Source organism: Meles meles, chromosome 1 (assembly GCF_922984935.1).
Source record: "Meles meles chromosome 1, mMelMel3.1 paternal haplotype, whole genome shotgun sequence".
NCBI classification, from domain to species: domain Eukaryota; kingdom Metazoa; phylum Chordata; class Mammalia; order Carnivora; family Mustelidae; genus Meles; species Meles meles.
Genome location: NC_060066.1, coordinates 210,787,357 through 210,809,132, shown reverse-complemented (window position 1 = coordinate 210,809,132; position 21,776 = coordinate 210,787,357). Strand labels below are relative to the sequence as shown.

The 21,776-nt window shown below is 55.3% G+C and overlaps 1 protein-coding gene across 2 annotated transcripts; it reads right to left on the bottom strand.

The window, feature by feature from the left end:
* Positions 1-919: 919 nt before the first annotated feature.
* GPR157 (G protein-coupled receptor 157) lies at positions 920-20,477 on the bottom strand. Of its 2 annotated transcripts, none has more exons than XM_045993430.1 (4): positions 19,984-20,477; positions 7,350-7,563; positions 4,045-4,239; positions 920-3,671 (listed from the first exon to the last, which is right to left on the bottom strand). In XM_045993430.1, the coding sequence occupies exons 1-4, from the start codon at positions 20,364-20,366 to the stop codon at positions 3,453-3,455; spliced, it is 1,011 nt and encodes a 336-aa protein (XP_045849386.1). In that variant the 5' UTR covers positions 20,367-20,477; the 3' UTR covers positions 920-3,452. The 2 variants fall into 2 exon arrangements, with proteins under 2 accessions (XP_045849386.1, XP_045849468.1); XM_045993512.1 differs by having other exon boundaries at positions 920-3,668.
* Between the last annotated feature and the right edge of the window lie 1,299 nt (positions 20,478-21,776).

Sequence of the window (21,776 nt, the reverse complement as noted above, 5' to 3'; positions counted from 1 at the left end):
CGGTGCCTCATGAGGGGCGACGGGTCGCGGGAAGTTTCCTCCGTGTGGGCAGGAGAGAGGCTTCTCCCATTCTCTCACAGATAAGCGTGGCGCATCTAGGTTAGAGACTTGGGGGGAAAGGCAAAGGAGAGAATAGCTAGAAAGAATGACACAAAAAACCGACCTCCCCCCCAAGGCCCCCTTGAAACCACCTCATCACAGTGATGGCCTGGAAGAGGCAGGACAAGGCTCTGCTCTTTCAGGACGACGGAAGTTTGGGCTTGTTGCTTCTTTATAGCAAAATTAATGTAACAGAGATGCGAGCCGTTTCTAGCGGCTAGTCAGTGTATTTTCAATTAGTTAATCTTATGAGGACTGATTCTTAGAAAGATTTAGGTTCATAGTGCCAGTGAGGGGCAAGTGCAGAGGTCTCCCATATACCCCAACTTCCACGCACACGTGGCCTTTCCCGTTACCTACACTCTCCACCAGAGTGCTGTGCTTGCTTGTGACCTTGGACGAAACTATTGGGCACGTAGTCATGGAGTGTCTGTATGAGCACATTAGGGTCCCTTCTTTTGTTGGACATTGTGTGAATTTGGACAAATGTTTATTTTTTAAATGAAGGTTTTATTTATTTATTTGAGAGGGAGAGAGAGAGAGCAAGCCCAAGTGGGGGGGGGGAGGGGCAGAGGGAGAGGGAGAAGCAGCCTCCCTCTGAGCAGAGACCCTGGTGTAGGACCCATCCCAGGACCCTGGGATCAGGACCTGAGCCAAAGGCAGACGCTTAACCTACTGAGCCACCCAGGCACTCCTGGACAAAACCGCCTTCACCCCGCCCCGCCCCTGCAACCCCATCAGAGCCAAACAGTTTATCAAACACAGAAAAGAAAAATAATTATTTTATTTAATTTAAAATAGCAAGATTTTGGCTTCCACCCAGGGTTTCGATACAGTTTTGCACGGGCCAAAAAGACCTCAGGCTGTTATTATGCCCGGGGCAGGATGTTTGTAAAAAGTTTCTTGTACAATGTTTCTTCTTGTCCTGTACATAAGAGGAGCTCTGTGTGCACCCTTAACCCCCGGCCAACTGATACTCTTTATTCAAAGACAAAACAAACGAACAAACGTAAAGAACTGGGAAGCACAGAGAGGCAGAACGTGCCTGACTCAAAGACCGAGGTTCAGAAAGTGCCTGAGAGGAGAGGGCCGTGGGCTGAGGACACCGGATGGGACGGCAGCACCTGCCCGTGTCTGGACCAGGAGGACGCAGGGGAGGGTCGCCAGCGGGGCTGGTGGAAGAGACAGAAATCCCCGGGGCCGAGCCAAGTGCGAGAGGAAGGCAGGCTCTCCTGCTCTGATCCGAAGCAGGAGCCCCTCCTGGGCTCCTAAGACAGGACTCCATCCCCACCACATTCCAGTGCTGAACCCCACAGAGGCTCAGCCCCGCCCCCTGCCCCGCCCCGCCGACCGCACCCCTCCCCGGCCCACTCGTCTCCACCAATCCCAGTACCACATCTGGGCTCCGCAGACACGCAGCGGCAGCCGGGGAAGAGGAAATGGGAATAAGCCTGGGGGTAACTTTTGGGTGGTTCTGACCACAGCAGCCAGCACACAGCAGGGCCTCAAACGAGTGGAATGAGAACCGGAGGGATCCCCAGCGGCCCAGGGATTCTCCCGAGCCCCTACTCCTGCGGCCGGGCCTCCCTGGCCCCTGCCTGCGGGCCGACGTCCAGGCCTGGCCAGTCCTGCGGGAGCACCGCCGGCTGAGCCGGACTCGGGGGCCCCCTTCCGGGCAGGCTTTGTTCTCACCGCAGGCTTCGTGGCCCGCAGGCTAACAGCTCTGAACCGTTTTCTTTCCTGCAGCAAGCAATTTCCTGAATGTCGGCTCCCTCCCAGAAGCTAACGTGAGGGTCTTTACCAGCTGTGGGCCCATGATCTGCCCGACCGACCCCCGTCTCTAGGGGGTCCCTGGATTCCCCTTATCTTGGCCATTTCTGTAAGGACATTGGCCTACCAGCAAGGAGCTTTCTGTAGGGCCGCCCAGGGCTTACGGTGAGTCGTAAGGGGGATGATCACCGCTTGCTGATTTTCATAAAGAAAACTTAAAAAAAAAAAAAAAGGAAACCGAAAATGAGCATTTTGGATATAGCTCTGTCAATGGCTCTTTCTTTCAGACTCTCTTCCTGTGACAGATTTTGCTTTGGAGAATAAAACGGGGATCCACAGCATGGTGAGGCTCTGGTTTTAACTCAGAACCGTCTTACTGGTTCAGAAGATCACTTGGGTTTGGCAGAGTTCTGACCCAATCCAGGGGAGGGACACCGGTAGGTTGAAGTTGTACTCTTCCTCCCCAAGCCTCCTGCGGTGACACGGACACCTGCCACCTTAGCCAGGGGCTTCTGTGACTTAACAGAGAAACGTTTTTCTGAAGTAACAGGAAAACGTTGGTGGAAGAGCCATGACTGTAGAGACACGGGTTTGTTTTTGATCCTTTTCTTTTGAATGTAAATAATCACCCCACGACGCATGTGTCATTTCACCCAACCCCCCCCCCCCCCCAAAGCTTCACCTTCTGGAGGAATCTGTCATTTGGGTCGTTCACCAACTCTCCGGTCACCCTGCCTTTGAGAAACTAAGCCAGGAAGTGAATCAGCCACATCCCTCCGCAGCTCGCCCGTCCAGTCTTTACGAGGCATCCGACATCACTGGGACTCCTGGCAATGCCTCTTCCTGTCCCCGTTCCAGATCTCACACAGGAGAAGGGAACTGGGTATTGAAGTGATGGTGGAGGCAGGCAGGAGTCTGGGTTCTAGCCTGGACTGGCAAGTCAAGCGCAATTTGCATGAGGGTTGGATCTGGAGGTCCCCAGGAGACCAGATGCCCAGAAACCTCATGGGAACCTTCTATCTAGTTAAAGAGAACTGGCTCTTCCGCCGGCCAGCAAAGCTACCCAAGAAAAGCTGGGCTCTCGGGGCCATCTCAATGCTCTGACAAACCAAAAATCAGCTTCGTGACATCTAACTGGGGAACACATCTGGGGTAACCCCTGGCATTTTATTTAGGACGGGTGCACGGTATACATATATATCTCTTTGTGCTCTTCCCCCAGGTGTGGGTCCCTCGAATTGTAAACAGTGCTGTGTGGTCAGCTGTGGGAACAGCTAGTGCAAAGGCCCTGTGGTAGGCAACCGGACAGCGATCACGTACCGATCTCACTGCCAACCCTCATGCACCAAGTGCCCCCGCGTGCAGCAGGACACAGGTGGGAATGGGGCTGTGCCACCTGAGGGTCTAGGAGGTAGAAGCAGCTGAGTCTGTAGCCACTCCCCCACGAGGGGGGTCGAGAGCTTCAAAAGCAGAAGGCTTCAAGCACCAGTGGGTGCCTGCCCCCACTCTCTGCGGCTGGGACTCACAGAAGCACGTGTCCCCAGGTAGGCAGCACCTGTGCACAGAACCAGGAAGGGCCAAGCTCAGGTGCTTGGAAGTTCATCCGGGATGTGTCTGGATCCCTGAGATTTTCCTGTCTTGGAGGATGCAGGAGCCTTGGGAGGGCCAGCCGGGCTCTCGGCAGAAGGCTGGGAGAGACAGCCACAGCAGCAGAGGGAGAAGAGCCGCGTTCGGACGGCCTGGGTGCAGAGGACGAACATGATGCAGTTGGCACCGCCCTGAAACGTGTTCCCAATACCCTGTTGGGGAGAAGAGGAGAGGCATGAGTGCCAGGGCTGGAGGGGGGCCGACGTGCACACACAAGGAGACTGGGAAGGGCTGCGGATCCTAGAACCTGTCCTCCCCCTGCTGAGACTGGTCTGCAGCCCCTGTCTGCAGGCCTTCTGGGGTGGGAAGGACAGGATCACTCCCAGGCCCCTGGAGAGCCCCTTCATGTTCCTGGGCCGTAGGACAGCCTCACTGCCCTTCCCCCTTCTCTCACTAAGGCTCCCCGGCTCAGGCAGGGAACCAGGATCCCTGCTAGCCAGTGTGCTGGGAAGCACGCACCCTTCCCGGGGTGGGGGTGGGGGTGGGGGCAGGGGAGAGGCAAGGGCGGGGGAGGTCAGGCCCACATACATGCAGAACGACCAGCACTGGTGACTGCACGGCCGGGGAGCCACAGAGGGTCAGGACGAAGCGCACGGTGCTCCAGACCCGGAGGCAGATGAAGATGAGTGGGATGAAGATCAGCTTCTTGTCGGCCACGGAGGCGCGGCGCTGCAGCCGGTGTGCCTCGGAGAGGATGGGCCGGTACTCCGACAGCGCCTCGTGCTGTGCAGGCCATGCGGAGAACAGGGCTGAGCACGGCGGGCTGCCCTCCCGCGCTCACCCCACTGCACGCTGCGCAGCCCCGTGCGGGGGTCTGAGCCATGGCTGACTTCTCTGGTGCCAGGGAGCCGCGCCGGATCCTGACCCCCAGGCCTAGCGTGCAGTGCCCCACCTCGGTCAACGAACCCGCATCCTTCCGGGTGCCCGGGGCTGCGAACTCTCTCCTGTTGGGGCCACCCACGCCCCTCCTCTGGCCAAGACCTGCCGGCTCCGCCTCCAGAAGAGAGCCAGAACCCCGATGTCCTGTCCGCTGCCACTGCCTGCAGCCCGGTCCAAGGGCCACCACCACTCCTCTGGGCAGCGGCAAGTCTGTCTTAGCTGTCTTCCTCCGTCGCCCTCACACCCAAACTCCTTCTCGCTGCAGTCTTATTCTTAGCCCGGAAGCAGCGCAGCTCCTTGAAAACCTAAGTCAGATTCTGTTCGACTCGGAGGTCCCGACTCTAGTCTAGCTCTGACCTCATGCTTACTGCTTTCGCCTCATGTACTCCAGCCACACAGGCCTCCTCATCATTTCCCCAAACACATTCCCCCGCACACCCTACCACAGGGCCTTTACATGAGCTGTTCCCATCTGGAGTGCTGTTTCCCATCTGCCCCAAGGTTCACGCTCTCACCCTCTTCACTCCTTTGCTCAATGTCGCCCCCTGGAGGAGGCCTCCTGACAATCCCATTTCAAGTGCATAGGTTATTTCTCAGGTAGTCCTGTCCCCAGATTTGGCTCTTTATTTTTGCCTGTTTTTTTTTTTTTTTTTTTTTTTTTGGTAGCTCTTACCATCCTCCATCCTTATTTATCAGGCCTGTTACTTATTATCGTCCTGCCCTCCCCTTCTAGAATGTAAGCTCCCCCAGGGCAAAGGCTATGAAGGAGGGGCTCCATCCAAACTGGGGCAGAAAGAAAAGGTGAGCAGGCACAGGCTTTGGGCTTCCCTGCTCCTGGGAACACCCTTCAGCGAGAGGAAGGCAGGAAGCTCCATTTCCAGATCTCAACTGAATTTGTAAAAACAGATGCAGGGACACCTGGGTGACTCAGTTTTTAAGCATCTGCCTTTGGCTCAGGTCACGGTGCCTGGGTCCTAGGACTGAGTTCCATATCAGCCTCATTTCTCAGTGGTGAATCTGCTTCTCTCTCTCCTCCCTGCTCTCACTGTCTCTTCCTCTCAAATAAATAAACAAAATCTTAAAAAAAAAAAAAAAGATGCAACTGCTCATAACAGAGATGTGTTTCTGAGCCTGGTCCTGTGTCCTGTGACAGCCCAGGTGAGGGGAGAAGTCACACACACTGATATTCTGAGCACCCAGGCTGCTCTGCTCAGCACCTGCTTCCTGCCTTCCTCCCCTGGGGCTTAGAGCAGCCCGGCAGGGGTGGGGTGAAGGCACAGGGGAGCAGGGCAGCTGTGCTCTTCTTTGCAAAGTTTGCTCCAGTTCACTTCTTTTTTTTTTTTTTTTAAGATTTTTTTTGGGGGCACCTGGGTGGCTCAGTCGGTGAAGCATCTACCTTCGGCTCAAGTCATGATCCCAGGGTCCTGGGATCAAGCCCCATATCGGGCTCCCTGCTCAGTGGGGAGCCTGCTTCTCCCTCTACCTCTGCCTGCTGCTTTCTCTACTTGTGCTCTCTGTCACATAAATAAAAAATCCTTAAAATTTTTTTTATTTTTGTTTATTTTAGAGAGGGAGCGCATGAGCAGGGGCAGGGTAGGGGGAGGAGCAGAGGGGAAGGGAAAGAGAATCTGATGTAGACTCTGTGCTCAGCACTGAGCCTGGCTCAGGGCTTGATCCTCCCCTCCTCCCATCATGACCTGAGCTGAAACCAAGAGTCCAATGCTTAACCAACAGAGCCACCCAGAGGGACTTATTTTTAGCTCTCCTTCCTAGCCAGAGGCAGAGAACAACCCCTACACCTCCCTGCCCACTAGTCTTCCCGTTTTCAGGAAAACACTTGCAGAGCTGTGAGAGAGGACTCGTTCTCCCCTTGCCTCCCATGCATGGCCCCAGGTTCCCCGCAAAGGCCAAGGAAGAAGAGAGGCCCACAGAAGGGCAGCTGCAGAGGGGCAGCCTGGGCGTCCAGAACCTTCCCAGGGCAAAAAGGGAGCCAGGAAGGGTGCCCCCGGCCCAGGCAGGAGACCAGCAAGAAGACAGATTTCAGGCCCGTCGGTAAGGCCCGCCGTATCGGAAGAGGATGGGGGCAGGTGGGGGAGGCAGTGGACTTTCTGAGTGAAAAGAGAACCCGAGTCTAGACCCAGAAGCCACAGGCGGGAGCACAGTCAGCCATGGGGAGCACCCCACGAACTCGGGAACGGCCTCATGTCACAGGATGCCCCGAAAGACCCAAGACAGGGGACACATGACCCTGCAGTTTCAGCCCCTGAGAAATGGGTGAAGACAACGCCCCGAACAGAACGGCCGCAGTACCCTGGGGCCCGGATTCGGACGCCCCCTCGGCGCTCCCGCCCTGTCCCCGTGCAGCACCCCCCTGCGACCTGCCAGCCACGCAGTTAAGGACAAGGAATCATCTGGCCACATCGTCAGAGGAAAAACTTTCTTGCCTGGACTTTCCAGCCAGCCCAGCTCTTGCTCTCTGAGCTCCCGAGACCCTGAAGAGTCTACGTGTGTGACCCACGTTCAGTGGCCACAGGGGACGCGGTGTGGCGTCCGTGTCCCAGTGCAAAATCCCACGCTCCCATCTCAGCTCAGCGGCTGGGACGCACTCCCCTGGAGGTGGCGCAAGCCTGGAGGCCTGCCAGGAGGGGGCAGCAGAGGCCTGAGCCCAGATCACAGGCTGGGCGCTCCTCTCCCAGATTCCGTGTGCAAGGCGTGGGCCTCAGGGGCTGGGTGAGTCTGCAGAGCCCCTTCGCCTCTGCCGGCCTCTGGTTCCTTGTCCACAACGGACAGCGACAGGACCCACTCCCTCCGGGACCGCATCACTAGCAAACCCGATGGCCGTGGGGCGTCCCCCCGGCCTGTCCTGAGTGGCAGAGCCCAGCACCGGGAGCTAGGGCGCGACGGCCCGGAGCTGTGGTCTGGGGGCCTGGGGAGGGGCGGCCGCAGGCACCTACCGCCCTGTTTATGTGCTTCCTGGTGAGGAAGTAGAGCACGGGCAGCGCGACGTAAGCCAGCGTCTCCCACAGCTTCCCGGTCAGCAGCATCCACAGCAGGCGGTCCTCCGCCTCCAGGTCGACCCAGCACCAGCCGACCGACACGTCCGACGCGTCGTAGCCGATCTTCTTCAGAGCGACGGCGGCTACGGTGATGACCAGCGGGACGCCCCAGCTGAGGGACAACGGGCACACGAGGCAGCCCCGGTCAGGCCCTGCTCCCAGCAGAGCCAGAAGGGGCAAAGCCACGGGCCGCCCCCCAAACCCTGGACCACACAGCATCCCTGGAGAAAGTGGGGGAGGGGATCTCAACTGCCGTCGCCCCCCAGCCCCGCTCTGCCCCAGTCCCGCAGGCCTACCCTACTGTCACAGAGTCGGGGGAAGGGGACGCAGGGATGGCCTCCTGCCTGGACCGACACCTCCCCCAGCCCCTCGGAGGCGGAGTTCTAATTTAGCATTGCTGGGTCTCTTGGAGATGGGCGTGAGAAGGCTGCGGCGCGGGGAGGGCGGCTCCCTCCTGCCCCCAGAGTGGCCTGCGCCTGTGTCTCACCCACACAGCCCCCTTGGCCACCTGGGCCTAGGGGTGTACACGCTGGCAGCCTGGCTTTGTCGCAGCAGGGACCTCCGGGGTCCTGTGCACCTGTAGCAGGATCTAGAAGGGGGACCAGGGGCTTGGGTAGTAGACCCATCTCTCCGGACCTGAGGCCGCCTTGCTCTCTGAGAAGGGGTATTCCTGGCAAAGATCAAAGGGGGGGGGGCCTCTAAAGCATCAGGCCTGGCACAGGGACCCCTCTTAGGGCAGTGCCAGGCTGACTTTTCGAGAGCTTCCCCTGACGGCAACACGGCCAGATAATGCCAAGCCCCAAGGAGCTTCCCAGTGTCCCCGCACAGGTCTGCTTGCGAAGCATTTGACACGGGCCAGGGGGACACACAGGCTTCGTGGTGGCACGCTGGGGTGGCTCAGAGCTTGAGCTGCCAGGCAAGAAGCAGGGTCCAAGTTGGCCCTGACCCTACTCGGCCTCGACACATGTTTTTCTCCACAAAGTGGGGACGGGCACGGTGCCTAGAAGAGAGCAGGTCACCATGGGAATAAACCGAGGGGAGCACGTCTGGCACGCGGGACGGGGTAAGTGTGTCAGTGGGTCTGACCGAGGTCCTGAGTCGCATCTGATGTCCCGGGATTCTGGCCTAGAGGGCCTGTGCCGTCTCTGCCCCCGGGAGAGCACACGCGGGCCCAGAGCCCATGTCAGTCGCTGGCAGTGTATAAACGGCCAGCGTACATGACAGGCCGTGTATAAGCAGGACCCTGTCATCCGTGAGACTCTCAGCTCAGAAATTGGTTATATTAAAAAAAAAAGAAAGAAAGAAATCGGTTATATGCTGAGAACTCTGTGTAAGCAACAGTGGCTTTCTTTTTTTTTTTCTTTTCTTCTTCTTCTTTTTTTAACTTAAGGAATCTCTACCCCCAACATGGGGCTCAAATTCACAACCCTGAGATCAAACGTTGCCCTGAGTCAACAGAGCCAGCCAGCCGGGAGCAGCTTTTTTTTTTTTTTTTTTTAAGATTTTATTTATTTATTTGACAGTCAGAGATCACAAGTAGGCAGAGAGGCAGGCAGAGAGAGAGGAGGAAGCAGGTTCCCTGTGGAGCAGAGAGCCCGATGCGGGGCTCAATCCCAGGACCCTGAGATCATGACCTGAGCCGAAGGCAGAGGCTTTAACCCACTGAGCCACCCAGGCATGCCAGGAGCAGCTCTTTTTGAGAGAAAATTCTAGAACAATGATGAGACCACAGCTGCATGTTAGTTTTGCCAAAATGAGTAGAAGTGCTGTGTTCATTCAGGTTCTCCAGATGCTGTGGGGCTATAGGGAACAGAGAAAGCCAATTCCCCGGGCCTGGGAAGGACTCTGGGTTGGGCACTTTCAGAACGGAGGTGCCTGTTTGACCTGCCCCCCTTCCCACACTGGCCTCTGGGGGCCCAGATGAGGGCGTGAGGGCAGAACCACCTCACCCTCAGCATCCCCTCTCCCCCCAGTGGGGACGGCGGGGGAGGCAAGAAACAGCATGTCCTGCTTGAGGTCTCAAAGGCACAGAAGGGACAACAAACCCACAGAAGTAAAAGGGTTACGAGAAAGGGACGAAGTTACCCCCAGGAGTTTGTCCATTTTAAACACTCGATCTATTGGTTACTTATTTGTGAAGCTGATACAGATTAGTGTCAAACCGTTTTGATACAGGGTTACCACTTAACGATTCACAGCGTCCTGGGGTCTGGAGACAATGTATGTCACAGCTATGAGCTCCGTGAGGACAGGTGCCCTGTGCTTTCCCGCATCTAGAACAGCGCCTGGTGCCTGGTGGGGGCCAAGCAAGGACCTGCTGAATGAACGAAGTCTGAGGCCAGTGGAGGAGACAGCTGTCCTCGAGTCACTCCTTCACTATTCACTGCAAGGACGTCATTGTCTTGAAAAAGAAGTACAAGACTTTTATTTATTTATTTTTTAAGATTATTTATTCATTTGAGAGAGAGAGAGAGTGCGCGAGTGCATGAGCGGGGGGAGGAGCAAAGGGAGAGGGAGAAGCAGGGACCCCCCCCCCCGCTGATGCGGGGCTCGATCCCAGGACCCCAGCATCATGACCTGAGCCGGAGGCAGATGCTTAACAGACTGAGCCACCCAGGCGCCCAAGTAAAAGGCTTTTAAAGTACTAAAACCGCACTCATCACTTTATGGTTTACTGGGTTCCTCTAAGGAACCCAGTGACCGACTGACCAGAAAAAGCCTGGTGTGGAGGGCACCTCACCCTGCAGGGGGCTGCCCGGGAGCGGAGGGGTGCCCTCGGGGCTGGAAGGAAGCACGCAGGGCAGACATGCAGGAGGAAGGAGCCCACTCATAGCAGAGTGATTTCTCCTTCCTCAGCATCTTGGTGGCCCTCGCAGGAGACCTGGGCCCCACCCGGAGACAGACCCCATTTCGTGACTCTGGGCTCTCATCGTGGTAAGAAACCTACAAAGTGATGCATTTCCTCTCTCTGACTTGGGTGCACCCGGAGCCAAGTTTATGTTGGGAAATAGCCAGAGAGCAGACCCAACAGGCAGAGAGGGCTTTCATGAGTTAAGAATGTGGGCTGACTGGGGCGCCTGGGTGACTCAGTGGGTTAAAGCCTCTGCCCTCGGCTCAGGTCATGATCTCAGGGTCCTGGGATTGAGCCCCGCATTGGGCTCTCTGCTCCACGGGGAGCCTGCTTCCCCCTCTCTCTCTGCCTGCCTCTCTGCCTACTTGTGATCTCTCTCTCTGTGTCAAATAAATAAAATCTTAAAAAAAAAAAAAGAATGTGGGCTGATCAATCAGAGTTACTATTTGAATCTAAGCACATGTGGCCAGAAGCTGCTCGAGAGGTATTTCAGTGGGAGGTGGTAAGAAGAAGTAATACCAGGGAGGGGTGGGAATGGAGTGGGAGGGAGGAGAGTCTAATGACGGAGCCAAGCAGGCTCTGCCAGACTTGTAATTTGTGGGGCTGGGCGGTGTGGTGTTGGTAACGCTTAGCAACAGGTTCTGCACACAGACGTACCTGTGCGCGTGTGCGTGTGCACGGATGTATGCTTGCACACGGACATTTATTACTTTAACTGACAGGAAAGATGAGACGCACCCAGTCTGCAAGTAATCACACAGCATGCTGCGATCCTAGTGGCGGATTCCGGAGAGCCACCTGAGCCCCACCCGACGTGTTGGTTGAAATGAAATGAAAGTAGTTTCAGGATGTGAAGCTGGTTGTGTTTTCATTTTCCTTCACATGTAAGAATCATGTGAAAAAGGAAGACCTGGGGCACCTGAGTGGCTCAGTGGGTTAAAGCCTCTGCCTTCGGCTCAGGTCATGATCTCAGGGTCCTGGGATCGAGCCCCGCATTGGGCTCTCTGCTCAGCAGGGAGCCTGCTTCCTCCTCTCTCTCTGCCTGCCTCTCTGCCTACTTGTGATCTCTCTCTGTCAAATAAATAAATAAAATCTCAAAAAAAAAAAAAAAAGGAAGACCTAAGAGATGAGACAAAGGGTGATCAGGGAGTGATTTCCTTGTGGGAGCAAATATTCATTTCCCAGCCCTGGAAAAGTATTTTTTCTATTTTTTTCCCCCGCTCCACGATACCACCTCTTCTCACCCGCTTGAACACCCAGCTTCCCTCCGGCCCCAGTGTGGGTACCACGTCTGAAGTTCACACAAGCAGCACTTTTAAGTATCATCTTCCCTACTGACATTTTCTCCATCACCTAAAGTCTAGAGAAGGGGTCCAGTACACTCCGTCCCTCGCGTCAAATCTGGCTGACGGTGTGCTTTTCTACTTTTTTAAATAAAGTTTTATTGCAACACAGCCTCGTTTACACTCATTCCTTTGTGTATCGTTTTGGGCTGCTTTCAGGCTACAAGGGTAGAAGCTGAACAGTCGCAATAGAGAGCAGATAACACCTACAGTCTGGTCCTCTACAGGGAAAGTATGCTGACCTCTGCTCCACACAATCAGCAGAACAACAAACCAAGCCCTCATCTGTCGTGTCGGCCATTCTCCACAGGGCAAATATTCCCCCTAGGACTAATTTCAAGCCATCAGCACATGTGGCTGGAGACAGATGTACAGTATTTCTGTAGTATTTCCACCTCACAGATATAATAGTTGTAAATAATTCCAAGGGGAGAGATAGTAGTAAAATAATTAAGATGTAGTTTTTAGTGGGGCACCTGGGTGGCTCAGTCAGTTAAGCATCTGCCTTTAGCTCACGTTATGATCTCGGGGGGGGGGGGGTCCACACTCAGTGGGGAGTCTGCTTGTCCCTCTCCCTCTGCCCTACCCTCCGGCTCATGCTCTTGCACTCTCTCTCTCTCTCTCAAATAAATAAATAAAATCTTTTTTAAAATGTAGTTTTTCCTATTTTTACTACTTTTTAATACAACTTATTATAAGTTTATACAATTTAGTTTTTATTAATGATTATATTTAATAACCAGCTCCTAAAATGCCCTAAAATTTAATAACTGAGCCTCCCCAGCTAGCTCCAGGACGCCAATGGACAGAGGATAGAAAAAGGGTAATTTGCTGAAGATGCCCCAAGGTTCTTGACCTGCAGAGTGAGGAGAAAGTCAGTATTTTTGGCAACCTCAGATAAGCCAAGCGATGCTCCGGCCAGGTGGCCAGCCTGAGCTGTAGGCACCGTCAATCTAGAAAGCACTCCACAAAGACATGTGGGACATGATCCCTGCATTCCAGAAATGCATATTTTCATCTTCCGTCACGTACCACGTAATAGTTTTTTCCCCTCCCCCCAAAGAAGCCAGCAACCAAAACATTAACAAAATCCAAACCAATATCACTGAATAATAGCACATGAAAAAAGACCAAGGACTTTAGCTGATTATGACCTAGAAACCCATGTGGTTGGAGGGATCGCCCTGATGCTGGGATGTGGCCAGACCAGACCTGCTAGGGAGCCATCCTGCCTCATCTTGATGCTCACGACCCACCTTCTAGATCTCAGGTTGTAAAGGTGGCCCCAGAGCCATGCACATTAGGGGATGCTGGGCCTTGAGCTCAAATGTTCAGAGACTCCAGAAGAAGTCCGGCTGGGGAGATGGGATTAGACGGCTGGAGGAGAGGGTGCCCCACTCAGGACCGAAACCAGGGGCTGAACTGGCAGCTTCGCTGAAGGAAGCCACGGGACCACGTGCAGGGGATGCTATGAACGGTGTTTGGTCCCCTTCTCTCCAAACCTGTGACTCAGACTGAGGAGAAGCAGGGCTGGGGTCGCCGGGATGGAGGGAGCCTGGGAGACCACACTCGGAGCACAATCCCCCACTTGGAGGGGCACCAAGAACTTCTCCGAGAGAACGTCCACGCCCCTCCCTGGGGTTCACCCAGAAACCGAGGCCAGACCCCAAGTCGGCTTCATCAGCCCTCAAAGGCTGTTAAGAGCTGAGTTGTGTACACCCTCCAACAAATCCCTATGCTGAAGTTCTAACCCCTGGCACCTCAGGATCTGACTGTAGGTGGAGATGGGGGTCTTTTTTTTAAAAAAAAAGATTTTATTTATTCATTTGAGAGAGAGAGTGAGAGAGAGAGCATGAGAGGGGAGAAGGTCGGAGGGAGAAGCAGACTCTCCATGGAGCTGGGAGCCTGATGCGGGGCTCGATCCCGGGGCTCCAGGATCATGACCTGAGCCGAAGCCAGTCGCTTAACCAACTGAGCCATCCAGGCACCCCTGAGATGGGGGTCTTTAAAGTGACCAATAGAATGTTCTGGAGGGAGCACTAACCCAGCCTGACCGCCATCCTTATACGAAGAGATTAGGACCCCCCCCCACACACACACAGTGGGAAGACCATGGTAAGACATGGGGTGTGGAGGGCCACCTACAAGCCACGGAGACAGTCCTCAGAGGAAACCAGCCCTGCCAACCTCAATCTCCAATCTCCAACCTCCAGCCTCCAGGACTGTGAGAAAATGGACTTTTCTCATTTAAGCCACTCGGCTGTGGTACATCGCCAGGGCAGCCCCAGCAGACAAAGAGAGGCTTTCTACGAACTGCGGGGGAAACCCACGTGCCCATTGCCCGGGGACCCCACCACAGCCGGGCTGACAGAGCGGGTGGGGCCCCTCGGCAAGCTTGGGGGGGGAAGGTAAACTGACCAAGAGCCAGTCAGGTCTCTCACGAGCTGAGCTCTTCTTTGGAACGTGGCATCCTTTTGTCTTTATTTTTATTGATTTATTTGTTTTTAAAGGAGGCTTCGTGCCCAACGTGGGGCTTGAACTCAGGACCGTGAGATGGAGGGCCGCACGCTTTTCTGACCGAGCCAGCCAGGCACCCCAGCCTTTTTTTTGGTTTCCCGTCTCTTCCAGAGGAGCAGGACCAGGAGCACCACACGGTGAGTCAGGTGGCTGGGAAGCCATCCTCGGTACCCGAATTCCCAGGCATCTACCCAGTGCCCCCGGGGAGGGGTCCTGTCTCCTGGATGGTGATGCTCTGGGTTTCCCTCGGAGTCCCCGGCTCTGCTCCGATGGGGATGTTCCCGCACGCGGTCTCTGGAACCTCTGCCCCAGGGTCACGGCGGGGGTGAGGCTACCAGGTCTGCTCACTCCTTCGCCTCCACTGTCAGATTCTAGCACTTTCCCCTCACCCCAAACCTCACTCCGCCTACCGATCTTTCCACCAGGGGTGGGCACCTGCTGGGAAAGAAACAGAAGGGTCTTCTCCCCCAAATAGCAGGGCCTGGCCCCTGCGCTGTGTGGCCTATGGAAAGCCTTAAAGGTCAACTCAAAAAAAAAAAAAAAAAGAGAGAAAAGAAAATGCTTTGAGAACAAAACCATCGGGCAACAATGTGCCAATTTAGAGAGCTCCTGGGAGCAAGACAGAGCTGGGCCCAGAGCGTAGCGCAGCTGCCGTGAGCCAGGCCTGGTGGAAGGAATCACAAGGCCGGGGGCTGCCCCGAACAAAGGGCACTTATTGTTGAGTGTGGCGCAGAGGCGTAGGTCGTGGGAGAAGTTCAGGGAGCCGGCCAGCCACTGGCCAGGCCACCATGAGGTCAGTCTGTGGCAGCAGCCACAGAAGGGAGTGGGGTGTGCAAAGGAACGGGTAAGCACACACCACCGAGCGGCCTGGCGTGGGTGGGCATGGGGAAGCCACCTGCCACACTCAGAGACACAGCTCAGGTCCCCGTCGAGCGGGTCGGAGGGTCAAGGGCAGCCTCTGCTCTCTCACAGCCTCTTCCCGTGCACACAAAACACCACGTAGAGACCTCACAAGGCAGCAGTGGGCTCTGAACACGTCTCAGGGGGCAAAAGCAAAGCCAGTTCAGCTCTCGTCATTCTGGGGAGCCCTGAGCGACATGCGGTGCTGTTCCGGCAGCTGCCAGGTGCCTCCTCCATTCGGACACACCTGCCTGGGGCCTCGTCACCGGACCCCACAGTGAGCTAGCTCCCTATCAAAGAGCTTAGAGCACCTTCCCCTTCCTGGCCCCGTGTTTCCCCTTTTGTTTACGTTAGAACTTCCCACTCCCTGCAGCAGCGGTCTTGATGGCGAACTTGGGAACCACAGACTCGTCCTCCAGAATCCCCAAGCAAACCTCCAGAGCATGGGTGGGCCCATGGGTCACGCCCACACCCGTTCCCACCTGGTGCCTGAAGAAAGCCTGTGACTGCCTCATCTGGCTGGCTTGGCCAGGACTCTTTCTTCTGATTTGAGGCAATGAGGCTCCCCCTAGCCCAGCCTTTCTCCCCTGCTCACAGGACACCCCATAACGCCTGGCCCGGGCAGTGGGGGGCCTGAGCTCCTGGACATCTTCTCAGGGGAGTAGCGTGAACGCGCCCAGACGCACATGCACATGACTGTGAAATACGGGGGTGAGGGGGGTCTGGACCAGGCTGCCTCAATGGCTCACGGCCAGTGCACAGGGAGGGGTGTCTTAACCCAGGACTTTCCCTTGGATGCTAAGTATTCTCGTACAACCTTACAAAGGCAGCAAAAAACAGGAAATTCACTTTCAGAATACTGTCAGACTGGACGTGTGCTAACCTTGTGGGTAAAGTCTGAGGAGTAGGAAGGTCTTTATATCCACGAGGTATTTTTCATTACCAAAAGGGAGTACAGTAACAACCCTGCAAAACCAGCAGGGAACACCTTCACCAGGCGATCAGAATTCCTGCCACCAGAGGCAGAACAAATCCAAGTCCCCGGGGAGGGAGGAATGCAAAGATTTTTCCATGGGATTCCAGTCCCCCCCGGGCAGAACCTGAAACCACCCGTGGGGAAGCATGGGAGAACCCAGCAGAGGGACCTTCTGCAAAACCACAGGCCTGCACCTTTCAAAAACGTCAGTGTCCTGAAACACCAAGGAAAAAGAATTGTTGCGGACCGCCGTTCAAGAGAGAGACTGGACAACTAAGTCAGACACAAGCCAAGGGTGTCCCTTTGCCACTGGGGACACTGGCAGGAGACAGACAACATCCCTGTAAAGTCCTCTCTCCGATAACAGCATTGTTCCGGGCGACACCACTGTCCGCTTCTGGAAGGTGTACGTGTTCACCTAAGAGACGGTCCCTTTCTTTTGGAAATACACCAAAGGATTTAGGGGTTCTGGGGTCATCAGTCTATACTCTTAAATGGCTCCAGAAAAATAAACACAGAAGACAGAAGCCAATGTGATACCCTGTTTGTAACGGCAGAAATCTGGAAAGTTACAAATAAATTGTGTAATGATATCTCAACCTTAAGAATTATCCTCAGGCCAAGAGACAAGATGGGATCATAAACGGAGGACTGACCCTTGGAGTTCTAACCTGATACTCCCATTTATGGCTGCGTGAGCTTAGGCAAATCTCGTGAGCTGTGACTAAAGGGTGATCGTCCTGCGCAGCACAAGGCTACTGGTGGCCAATGAGCTCAAGAATGGACCGGCACTTTGCAAGAACTCCGGAGCCAGACGCGACTCGTGATAAAATACCTTGAACATAAAGTCTAAGCTGCCTCTTTCCCCAGTGGGCAAAGAAAAAAAGTCTTTCTGTAAAGGGAACGTGCTCAGGTATTACGATGGGGCTTGAGGGGGTCGTGCATCGTGCAGGCCCTTTCTGGGAAGAGGTGTGGTGTAGGATCCTATCTGGTCTCCTGCTTTCCGTGGTCCTGTTTTAGAGGTGGCTTTTTTTTTTTTTTTCATTTAACATTGTATCATGTTCACAGCCAGTATTGATGGCTACGTAATGTCTCCTGGGGGGCCCAGTTAGTAACCCTCTGTTCTCCTATATTTTGGACGTTCAGGTTGCTTCCAAATTCCCACACAAACTCCTTCGTATCTACGGCTTTGAACGTATTTTGGATTATTTCATTAGACGGGGTCCCTAAAAATAGGATTAGTGGATCAAAGGGTACAAACCAGATACTTTCTATGTGGATTATCCCAGTTTCCGTTGCCAATAACAATGTCGGAAAATAACAGTTTTACCAGCATTTATCGCATTAGTATTCCGCTTTCCTATTTTTCCCCCAATTTAATAAGAAAATGTACCTCATTGTTATTATTTGTATTGTTTTGACTATTAATGGGAGAAACTTTCCCGCATATATTTATGAACCATTCTGACTCTTTTGTCTCAATGTCTTTTTTGGCCATTACCAGGATATTTGTGTTTTCTTTTTGTTTGTTTGTTTTTTTTAAACATATCAGGGGCACCTGGCTGGCTCAGTCGGTAGAGCATGTGACTCATGATCTTGGGGTTTGGGGTTTGAGCGGCAATTTGGTTTTAGAGATCATTTAAAAATAAAATCTTAAAAAAATAATTTCAGGGGTGCCTGGGTGGCTTAGTGGGTTAAGCCTCTGCCTTCGGCTCAGGTCATGATCTCAGGGTCCTGGGATGGAGCCCCGCATCTGGCTCTCTGGCCAGCGGGGAGCCTGCTTCCTCCTCTCTCTCTGCCTGCCTCTCTGCCTACTTGTGATCTCTGTCTGTCAAATAAATAAATAAAATCTTAAAAAAAATAATTTCATAAAAACTCCAATAGACATTCTCAACCTTTGCGTCGTCACGTTTTAAAATGCCTTCCCAGACTGAAGGTTTGACGAGGACCGATCTTCAGCAGGCTGAGCTGGTTACAAGTGGATGACTGAGGAGTCTCTGTCTGAAGATGAGATTTCTCAGGCCAACAGGTCTCTAACCATTATAAACTCATACTCCAAAGAAAGCCACAGGAGAGCCCTCAGCAGGGTCATTAGCTATACAGCCTGGGAGGATCTAGGTCAATAAATGAACCTGTCAGACAGGTTTTCTATCAATTCTCTTAGACCAGCAAGGTGCTGAGAGCTAACTTCTGAAAGGGAACTCCAGAGAACAAATTATCGAACTCCCTTTGTAGCTTGGATATAGGTAATTTTTTTTTTTTTAAAGCAGGCTCCCTGTCCATTGTGGATCCCAGTGTGGGGCTTGAACTCGCGACCCTGAGATCAAGGCCTGAGCTGAGTTGGAAGTTTAACCAACTGAGCCACCCAGGCAGCCTGGTAATTTTTTTTTTTGAGAAGTTGATGGATCACATTCTGAGGACAAGATGAACAACTCCCTTCTCTTTCGTGGCTAGCACAGAGGACCCAATTGGCTTCTTAGAAGGCCTCTTCCCAGCATCACAGAAAACACCCCTAGGACTGAAAGGAAGGAACTCCCAACTCAGGTTCATTAGAAAATATACCTTTTCTACAGGAGATGTACCAGATTCGCTTCATCATTTAAAAAATATACTGCTTCTAATATTCTTTTTTTAAGAGCGGGGGGAAAAGAGAAGAGATTCTTGGCAAAGGAAGGTCCAGTCTGAGGCTCCTTCTCAAGGGTATGTGAACTCTGGTGTACGCCCAACCAGCCTGCCCAGGACTGGGTCTCTGAAATAGGCAGAGGCCAGAGGGGTGAGGGGCGGGGACGCTGCAAGGGGAGGAAAGGCAGCCCTGGGAGGGGGGAGGTCTCTGCGCATCTGAGGCCCTGCCTGGCTTCCTGAAAAACTTTTGACGCGAACAGCTGAGGAGCAGGTTACTTAAGTTTCCCAGGGACCAGCTGGCGTTCATCCAGCAGCTCTGAGCCCCAGAGGTCAAGTGACTCTTGCAGGCTTGTGATCTCACCGTTGTGACACCCAGGTGACCTGTCTCTGCCAAAGTGCCGACTGTCCTCAGTCCCATGGAAAGCACTCAAGTATTTAACCGTGAGGTCCTATAATTAGGGCAGTACTGGGTGCTCTTATCTGGGAGAGGCCAAGGGGAAGCGAGCCCTGTAGGATTCCTGCCTTGCGTGCAGGACACCATCGACTGTGGAAACTACACCAGGAACAGGGGCCACCTTCCACAGGTGAGGGTGACCTGATAAGGTGCTTTCATGCCATGACCGGGCAAAGCCCTCCATTGACTCTACTGTCATAGACTCCAGGCACCTGGGGACCCTCTTCCAGACCAGCCCCTGCTACTGACCTCACCCTCAGAGGTTCTGAACCCTAGAAAGTCCAGATCGTCTGGGTCTAGAGATGAGCAAAGACAAAATACTGAAGACGATACTCTCTAAAGCTTCCCGCGGAGACACTGCATTTGGCCCCAGTAGCCAGCCTGCGAGGGCTGAACGCATCACACCTACTGAGACACAGGGTGGGACTGGGCGCCGCGGCCCTCTCCAGCCTGGAGCGGCACCCTCCTCCCCCCTCAGCCTGGGAAGGAGGAGCTTCTCCCCGTGGGCAGCAGAGATGGCCACAACGCAGGGAAGCCGAAGGCCAAAGGCATAAGGTGTCCTCGCCCCCTCTCCAGGTGCTTCGAAGTTACGAGGGCCGAGCGCTGGGCCCCCACCTCTCCGGGAGGTTCGGGCTCCGTAGCCGGCCCAAAGGGGTGCCCTCTGCCCTGATGCTCAGGGCAGGTGCACCGCTCCGCCCGCGTCTTCCCGCCGGCCCCGACTGCCTCGGAACGTGAGCGGACACGACCCTCTGGGCCCCCGGCCAGGGCTCCGACCAAGACGCGGGTGCCAGAAAGGCGCGAGGGCCACAGGGCAGCAGGCAGGTCCCGGGTGGGGGTCGGGGACGAGGGAAGGCGCCGCTGCCACGCACCTGACGACGTGGAAGGCCCAGAGCAGGCGGCCGGCCCGAGGCTCGCGCGCCGCGCGGACGATGCTGAGGTACAGGTAGAGGGCGATGGCCACGGTCCAGAAGAAGGAGCTGGTGTTGGCAAAGGTGGAGAGCGCGCCCTGCAGCACGCAGTCCCACGAGGGGCCCGCGAAGTCCTGCAGCACCCCGTAGAAGTAGGAGGCGGCCGAGAGCAGGTCCGCCAGCGACAGGAAGAGCAGCAGGCGCCGTGCCCGGGTGCGCAGGTCGGGCCACAGGGCGTGCGTGGCCACCAGCAGGCCGGAGCCGAGCGCGGAGAGCACGCACGACAGCAGCACCACGGCGCGCTCCGACGGCAGCAGCTCGGTGGGCGGCGCGGGCGACGGCATGGCCTCGCGGGCAGGGGGTCGGGGCCGCGGCGCCGCGGGGACAGAGGCCGGGACGCGCGTGCGGCTCCCGCCGCCGCCGCCGTCTGGGCACAGACGCGCCCACGGCTCGCGTCCCGGCCACTCCCGGTCCCTCCCGGCCCGCGGCCCTGCGGCCCGCCCCCTCCACGCCACGCCCCGCGCCCCGCCCCAGCCTCCGCGCTCCACCTCCCGCCCCCTCCACGCCCCGCCCCGCACCCCTGCGCCCTCCGCGGTCCCTGGACCCGGGATCCCAGCCCGGGCGCCCTCCGCCCCCGCCTCCCGCTCCCGGCCCAACCCGGGTCCCGGGGTCCTCTGCGCCCCGCCCCCGCCCCCGGCGCCCTTCGAGCTCCGCCCAGCCCCTGGCGCCCTCTGGGCTCCGCCTCCGACCCCGCGCCCTCCGCCCCGCTCTCCTCCTCCCGCCCGGCCCGGGACCCGCGCCCTCCACCGCCCACCCCGTGGCCTTCTCGCGTGGTCCAGGAGCGTCCATCCCGAGCCAAGCCCCCACGCCCTCTAGCCTCCACCCCGTGGCCCCCACGTCTCTTGCCGCGTCCCCGCGCCCCGCCTGGCCACCTTCCCGCCCCAGGGCCACCCGTGCTCCAGCCAGATGGCTAGGACGTCCCGTCCTGGAGAGGGAAGGGCTGGCATTTTTAGGGCTAGTGTTACCTTCCGTTCAGCCAGCTGGTGTGGGTGTTGTGCGCTGGGTGAGGGGCCGAGGCGTTCTTTCCACTAGTAGCAGAACAACCGTGGCGTGTGACCATCCTTCCTCGGACAGCGGTACCCGGACTCTTCACAGGGTAGTGATGGTTGCTTGGCGAAGGGAGTGTTTTCATTTATTTCTTAAAAATAAAGTCAAAAAGTAAAGTCAAGCTTATTAGGGTTTCTTTTGTAGTGAAATATTAATTCCCGATTTATTGGTTTTTACTTCTTTGAAAATTTCTTTTTTTTTTTTTTTGAGATACCATTCACATACCACAAAATTGGCCCCTTTGAGTGTGCAGTTCCGTAGTTTACAGTATATTCACAAGTCTGTGCAACCGTTACAAGTCCGTGCAACTCTCATTATCTAATTCCCCAAGGGTTTCATCATTTGGAAAAGGAACTTGTAATAGTCACTCCCCGTTTACCCCTCCCCTCCGCTCCAGGCGATTCCTAGCCCTCCTTCCGTGTCCGTGGATTTGCCTGTTCGGGACAAATAATAAGATACTAAGTCCTCATTCGTGACTGATTTCTTTCACTTGGCATGTTTTTATGGCTTATCCACATTGTGGCCTGTATCAATACTTCATTTATTTTTATGCTGAGCAAGATTGCATGCACACACCACATTTATTATTTTTAGACGTTGATAGCCCACTTTTTGGCTGTTGTGAGTAATGCTGTTATAAACATCTG

Bases quoted from the DNA above. Each gene is read 5' to 3' on its own strand.
- GPR157 (XM_045993430.1), bottom strand. From the start codon at position 20,366: ATGCCGTCGCCCGCGCCGCCCACCGAGCTGCTGCCGTCGGAGCGCGCC. The intron at 4,240-7,349 runs GTAGGTGCCTGC...TGGCCTGCACAG, and splicing joins GGAAGCACATAAACAGGGCG to CACGAGGCGCTGTCGGAGTA. The intron at 3,672-4,044 runs GTATGTGGGCCT...TCTTCTCCCCAA, and splicing joins CAGTGCTGGTCGTTCTGCAT to CAGGGTATTGGGAACACGTT.